The 8,235-nt window shown below is 33.9% G+C and overlaps 1 protein-coding gene across 1 annotated transcript; it reads right to left on the reverse strand.

Moving 5' to 3' along the window:
* Positions 1 to 6,433: 6,433 nt before the first annotated feature.
* On the reverse strand, positions 6,434 to 7,323 carry LOC124229375 (olfactory receptor 8K1-like). Its single transcript, XM_046644563.1, is given in 2 exon segments — positions 6,434 to 6,477; positions 6,480 to 7,323. Coding segments are annotated over 2 exon segments (888 nt in total).
* Between the last annotated feature and the right edge of the window lie 912 nt (positions 7,324 to 8,235).

Consider the following 8,235-nt stretch of genomic DNA (forward strand, 5'->3'; position numbering starts at 1 on the left):
CTGAAACAAACTCTATTGATAAATAGTAATTTTATCATGCCACTGTCCTTTTCTTTCACTTTTACTTCAAAGAATACAATTAGCATAGTCATTATTTCAAGGAATTTGGTAAAGTGGATATTGAAATGAGGATGGGTTCTCTGAAAAACAATCATTAGGTAAGAAAAAAATTATTTTATTCTTTTCTTTATCATTATATTTCAGGTGAAAAATGGATAATATACCTTCTAGAGAAGAACCAAACATAATATTTAAAAATGGAGACCTTATGTTATATTTGAATATGACTATAAATTCCCTGTCAAAAAAGCACATTGTTAAATGCTGAATATTATAGAAATATACATTTTATCCATGCAAAGACTAATAGAATTATACATCATTTGGATTTTAGCAAATGTGTTGCTTAAACAAACCTATGACTAATAGAATTATGTAGTACTCAAATTTCCCTGGGAAAATTCTTTTCCTTCAGGCTTAAGTCTTCTTATTTTTTTGTCCAAGATATTCCTCTACAGGCCTTAAATTTAGAGATGGAAGTTGACATATATGGAATAATGCCATTTATAAAAAGTATAAACACATGCACACGGAAGAGTAATCTGTGTTTTATAAGAACAGAAGAAAATAAACAGATTCTCATTAAATATATTGGGATGGTTACTGGTGGTGGTAGAGGGGACTGGATAAAGAAACAAAGATGAGAGATGTATTATTTTACTAGTGCTGCCATCATCAGATACCACAGATTATATGGCAGCAACAATTCAAATATGTTTTCTCAGTTGGAGCCTAGAAGGCCAAGATCAAGGGGTTGGCAGGTTAGGTTACTTCTGAGGCCTCTCCTTGGCTTGCAGATGGCCCCTTCCTGCTATGTCTTCACATGGTCATTGCTGGGTCTGTGCACAAGTCTAGTGCCTCTCTTTGTGTCCTTACCCCCTCTTTGTATAAAAATATCAAGCATATTAGATTAGGGCCCACATAATGACCCCTTTTTAATTAGCTACCTTTTAAAGGCCCTATATCCTAATGTAAGTCAGATTCTGAAGTACTGCAGACTAGGGTTTCAACACATGAATTTGGTGGGTGACAATTCAGTCCATAACAAATCAGAATAAAAAATAAATTAAGATAAGATAGGGGCTTTGCCTGGCTCAATAATGATAAAGTGTCATAAACTGAGGAAAATAATTATTCTAAATCTCTTGCATTATGTCCAAAAACAGTTGAAATGTGCATATCTTCATTGGGAAGCAAACTTGCTCCTGGAAATCTGCATAAGTAATACAAGTTATTAAAATATACAAAAATCTTCATAAGAGTATTATTAGTATGTTGAAATACTGGAAATTAAATACATAGTTTGGAAATGTAGTCAGCAAATTATAGAAGTATATATTTAGTATAATCTTATATGTCTTATAAAACTTTGTCCACATGGGTTATATAGAAATTCAAGAGCTTCTGAGAAATGAATTAAAAATAGTACTAAAAACGTCATATTGCATTGGTTTCTTTTAAAACACCAAATTATTAAAGTATCTTTTAGTTACAATAAAATGTCAGGTGTAACCGGATGGCATTTGAAAAATGATTTCACCTGCGTTACTACTGCGTCCAATGAGAGAGTATTCCCAATATGAAAAATGTTCTTCAACGTCTCGTTGTAGTAAGTTGCCTCACAATATAGCCCAGACCACAACTGCTAGGATTTCTCTTACCATAGATTTATTTTGCTTGTTTTAGAATTTCATACAAATGGAATAATGTAGCATGTTTATGTGTGGTTTCTTCTGCTCAATTTAATGTAATTGAAATTCATCCATGCTATTGTATATATGGGCAGTTCATTCCATTTTATTGCTGAGTAATATTTCATTGTATTTATATATCGCAATTCATCTTTTTATCTCTTGATGGACAGTTGAAATGTTTCCATTTTGTACTATTATATATAAAACCACCAGTAACATTAATATACACATATTTTTCTGGACACGTTTCCATTCACTTTGCATTAGCATCCGTGAGGGGAATTCTTGGGACATATGGTAGTAATGTGTTTAACTTTACTTAAAACTGCCAAACTTTTTTCCAAAGTGAAGTATCTTTGGATACTTCAATCAGCACTCAATCAGCAACGTATGATAATTTCAGGAACTGAACATAGTAGCTGATATGGTACTTTGTATTTGATAATCTAGTGTTTTTAATTTTACCCAAACTAGTGGGTGGGAAGTAATATCTCGTTGGTACTGGAATTTCATTTTCCTAGTGGCTGAGGATGTTGGGCTTTTTAAAGTGTTTATTGACAGTTCATATTTTCTTCTGTGAAATGTTTTTGCAAGTCTTTTCCCTCATTTTCATTAGGGTGTTTGTCTTTTTGTTATTAATTTTTAAAGAATATTTATATATATCTTGGATCCCTTTGAGTTACTTTGGCTTCTTATCTGATATTTTAACATACACATGTACACATGTTTTAGCGTCTTTATTCTTTTCCATTCATCTATTTACTATTTTTATAGAATATTTCTCTGTATTGATTACTATAGATTTACAATTAGTCTTGAAATCTGTATTATAAGTTCTCCAACTTTTTGTTTTTCTAGATGCTTTAGCCATTCTGAATCTTTTCTCTATTGTATAGAATCAGACAGAAAGCAGACATGGGGGATCTTGTTTGTGTTGGGAAGAGGAAAGTTTCCCCTTCTACCCCTCTTGAGTTCTTATGGCTGGAATAATTATAAAAGTGACACAAGTCCAGATCAACAGGAAAAAACAATTTAATATGTATGCAGGGGAGATCATAAAAAATGATGCTCAGAGAGGAAACAAAGTAGGCAGCTTATATATCTTTTTACGCAAAGTAGCAATAAATTTGTGAAGATTTGACAGGACAAAGACACTTAGGTTTGGGTGCTTTATTAGCAAGGAATTTAAGCAGAGTCTGGGTTTGGGGTAGTAAATTGGTAAACAAGTAACAATGCTTGTTTATATAGGCTTCTCTGCCCTGATCTTCCCAGTCTGGTGATAAAAATGTAGGGAAAGCACCTCTCACATGGGAGGTTTATCTCCTGCTTTCAGCGGGGAAGAGAGAGGAGGGTCAAAATGCCTTTTTTAAAAAAATTTGGTGTCAACTGCTTTTCAAGTAACTTTAATTCAAAATACTCAATACGACATTGGGAATATTTTAGGGTGGCCCGGACTGGGCCCAACAATTGTATGCAAGGAACCTAAGTCTAGACCTGTTTGCTGTGAGAATAGTCTCATTTGGTAATTAAATTATTTTAATATTGAAACTTGTTCCGTAACTCAAAATTGAGTCGTTAAAAGTGGCACCTTGGTCTCAACACTATGGTGTTAAATTGAGGGATGGATAATTTGGAACCTTGGCATAAAATATTAAAAGAGATAATTTTTTGAGCCATCTCTCTCCATCATCTTAAAGCCAGAATGGCTTCCTTTTCCATGTGTGAAATTTTGACTCTTCGAGAAAATCCCTTCAAGAAAGAGTATATCTCGCTGTCTTCATAAGGAAGTCATGGGATAGGAATAGAAGAAATCATTGCAGAGTCCATGTAAGAAATCAACTTTGAGGATTTTTAAAAATAATCAGAGCTTGAGTTTATGCAATTGAGTCATCAGAGCTTTGGAGGAATTGCCATTTGGGAATTGCTACAAATATATTCCAATTTCCTAGCTAAAAGCATTTGGTATATCAAGGCATTAATTAGATATGGAGTCAAAACAAGTAATCAAAAAAACCCTAAACTTTCTAGTTCTGGGAAGATTTTGAGAGTGTACAAATATTAAAGGATTTTCATGTAGGTTGGCAGCATTATTTCTAAATTATTCATCATCATAATGATGATGAGAAAATATGCTTTGTGGCATTTAGTGTCAATGGCCCTACCCAGTAAAGTCTGGTATGCTATAAACTTTCTGTAGAAAAGAAGGTAATGTTTTAGAAACCTTCCTGTTGTATCTATGATTTCAAATATGTGATGCTACCCACTTATTACAATCATTTTGCAATTTTATCATCACACAATGAAAATATGTCAGTAAATCTTAATATCCTTTCTTTGAAAATAAAAAAAAATACTGGATGGCAAAAAGTTACAATGCATAGTACTTTTGCTCTGTGTTTTCTTTTTTTATTTCAGACTATTATGGATATTTGTAAAACACTGATCCAAGAGCATATCAGCATGTGGAAGAAACCTTATACATCTATTTTAGAAATAAAAAGCAATAGTATATCATGTTATTAGCACAGGGCTATTTATTACAGCCCTTTTTATAGTGGTAAAAGAAATAAAAAGCTGCAAACGATCAAATATTTATCAAAGAATGTCTAAACACACAGTGATTGATCTATACTCTACTGTATATTAAAAAGGATATTCAAGCTGGTATTAAAAATAATATTTAATATGCATTGGCTGACAAAGATGTTGATGACGACTTTTCATGTAACTAAGTTACAGGGAAGTTGATGTATTATGTTTCTATAAAGCCCTTTCTATGCAGATGATATTGGAAAATGCTATCAATATTATTTAACTTTATTTTTGGTTTGTGAATAGTAATAGAAAAGATAGAATCTGGAAAAAAATATCCTGACCAAAAAGACTATGCAGTATAATATAAAATGTTACTCTATAAAATAAAATTTATTCATAACAATAAATATGATTAGGGATAGGATCCAAAGCTAATGTGATAAACAAATTGATGTGATTGGAGAATGTAATTTTGTATTTCTTTTATTGTGTTCAATTTATGTTTTATTTTATTTTTTGCTTTAAAAAATTTCCCCCAGCTTTGTGGAGGTTAGAATCAATAAATAAAAGTTGTGTATATTTAAGGTGTACAGTGTGATCTTTTTGTTTGTTTTTGTTTGGAAATTGGCCCTGAGCTAACGTCTGTGCCAATCTTCCTCAATTTTGTAGGTGGCATACCGACACAGCATTGCTTGATGAGTGGTGTATAGGTCTGTGCACAGGATCCAAAACTGCAAACCCCAGGCCACCATAGTAGAGTGCATGAACTTAAACTCTATGCCAATGGAATGGCCTTGAATGTGATGTTTTGATATATGTATATATTGTGAAATTTGATTACCAAAATCAAGCTAACTAACATATCCATCACCTCATGTAGTTATTTTTTTCTTTTTGTGGTGAGAGCACTTAAGATTAACTCTCTGTCACAAAGTAAACTTCAGTGCGTTAAAAAAGGGAAAAAATAAACAAAATTCATGGGTCTGGGATAAAGAGACTCTGATTCATTCTCTGATTTAATTCCCCACAATTTTCAATAAGAAGACTACGGTAGATGGAAACAAGCATGCTTGAGGTGGTCTATATAGTTTTAAAAATCTAAAAAACACTTATTCAAATGAGGAGAATACTAAGATGTAAGGAATCTATTCATTTGCTGGATGAGTACACAATGTGAATGAAGCATTGTGTTAGCAGAGAATCCATGCAAAATATTATCATTGTGTATAAAACTCATGAAAGATTCAAATAGACATGAAAGAAAATGCAATTCACCCTTGAGTATATCATTTACATTTAATATTTACCACTGCTCTAGGTTATTCAAAACAGTGATGTCATTCCAGTAGATGACCAGATAACTCATTTATTTTGACTTTGCAAATTCAAAGTTAGCTTGTTTATCAAGAGGCTATCATAAACTGAAATTAGTTATAGTGTGATGATCTGTCAAAGGGGACCTAGAATTAGCCAATATTTCTTTCATGGTCCCTAATGAAAAATTATCCCAAAGGCCCACTGTATCCTTGAGATATAAAATATTAAAGCAATCTGATTTACAATCTCATTTTTGAAATGCATGCTTTATTTTCTATTCAGCCTAGATTATCAGATCAGTTTTTTCATGTCGTGTTATAATCACACATTTACTTATCTCCTATCTAGCCTACATAGTCTTCATGATTCAATCTTATTTATCTTTAATACACAGTGACTGCGATAAAATACATATTATTAATATTCTGGTTAATTTTGCTCTATTGTGAGTATTTAATTTTTATCTCAGCAAGTCTGAGTTTCACCAAAAATTTGATATGATTTGCCTTACTTCTAAATAAAATAGGTACAAATATGACCTTGAAAGCCACTTGAGACTTATATGATCTGGCTATAATGTTTATTTATTCTATTGAAGTGGAGAAGAGTACACAGAGATATAAGATGAAGTGTTTTGTCTCGAAAAAGAGGAAAAAATTTTGTAAAATAGTCTTTCTTTTTGATGCTGTAATTGCTCTGACAAAAGATTGTACAAAGATTTTTGGACCCACCTTTGCAATGGAATATTAAGATCAGATTAAATGAACATTTTACATTGATTAGTTAAAGTTCTTTTCAGAGCATCTTTTACGTCTTTGTTCCTTAAGCTATAAATCAATGGATTCAGCATAGGGATCACTAAGGTATAAAATACAGAAGCCATTTTATCAATATCAAAAATGTGGCTGGATTTGGGTTTCAGGTAAATAAATAATAATGTTCCATAGAACACAGCCACCACTGTCAGATGGGAGCTACAGGTGGAGAAGGCTTTGTACCTCCTCTCAGTTGAGTTCATTCTGAGAATGGCCACAAAAATAAACGTATAGGATAGAAGAACAATGAAGAGGGAAGAGAGCAAATTGCAGCCTGAAAAGATCAGGATGATCAATTCTAATTCATGTGTGTCAGAACACAGCATGGATATCAGAGGTAGACTGTCACAGTAAAAATAACTGATGATGTTAGAGCCACAAAAGGATGAGTTAAACAACCTAATTGTGAGAAATAGTGAAACAAATGTACTGTAGAGATAAGGAGTGACTACTAGTCCCCAACACACTTTCTCTGCCATGATGATCACATAGAGAAGAGGTTTGCAGACAGCTACATAGAGATTATAGGCCATTGCTGAAAGAATAAACAGTTCAGTGATGATGAAAATCTCAAAGAACACTAGCTGGATGGCACAGCAAGTGTAGGAAATTGTATTTTTGTGCACTGCGAAGTTTGCCATCATTTTTGGGCCAATGACAGTGGAGTAACCAAGATCAGTAGTCGACAAATGTCTAAGGAAAAAGTACATGGGAGTATGTAGCTTGGAGTCTAAATGGGTTAAGATAACCATGCCCAGATTACCCATCACTGTGACCAAGTATATGATGAGGAAGACTCCAAGGAGAGGTGCCTGCAGCCCAGGGTTGTCAGTGATCCCCATGAGAATAAATTCAGTCACCTTGGTCACTGCAGTATGATTCTGGTTCTCCATATGATTCATCTTGGTAACCTGTGTAAGGTATAAAATAGATACTTATTGTATTTGAGATCCTATCTTCTAAGAGAATTTAAAACATGATTTATGAGATATAGAGACATTTTGTCTCAAATTATAAATACAGACTCCTCTTCCCATCAGGCCAGAACTACACAGACCTACACTCACATTGCAGTCTAAGTGCCTGACAATTAGCTTTTTGTATTACAGTGTAAGTGCCTGCTATTAAGCTTTTGATTGCCATGGCATCCATTTGAAAAATATTCATCTCTAATAAACATATTGTCAGCTACATAAATAGATAAAGAGGCAGGCTGATCCACCCATGAACTTCCCCTTATAAAAATCCCTGGGTGACCTAGGTAGCTGACTTCTTGAATGACCCTGTTTTTCCCTCCTTGTCCATTAATCCATGCTCTTATATTTTAAATTCACTGATAAAGAGTAAACCCAGGGCAAAACCCTAATCCCTGACTCTCAAACCCAGTAAAGGCAGAACACCAGGTCCATACTCTCTCTCTCTACCTGTGACCTCGCTGTGTGGCCCCAGTTATGCTGTGTACCCTCCATGACCTAGGTAATGAATTTTGTTTGTTCATGGTTCCCTGATTGCTGTTGCTGAGGTGTGTCTTACAATCATGATAAGAACCATGACGACCACAACATTGTCTAGCACACAAAGTCCAGTCTCAACGCTGGCTTTGGTTGGGGGACATATCTGTGGGGGCTTGCCACAACTAGTACAGGCCAAGCTGAGTGCCCCCAGGCATTCCTAGCTGATAGTATCACCTTCCTTAGGCTGAGACTGACGCAAACCACACATTCATTGAAACTTTGGTAAAGTGCGCTTTATAAGGGGAAAAATATTTTGAAGTGGTTGTTTTGATACAGCTACAATGACCTATTTCTTTTGAC

Source organism: Equus quagga, chromosome 17 (genome assembly GCF_021613505.1).
Source record: "Equus quagga isolate Etosha38 chromosome 17, UCLA_HA_Equagga_1.0, whole genome shotgun sequence".
Classification (NCBI taxonomy): Eukaryota; Metazoa; Chordata; class Mammalia; order Perissodactyla; family Equidae; genus Equus; species Equus quagga.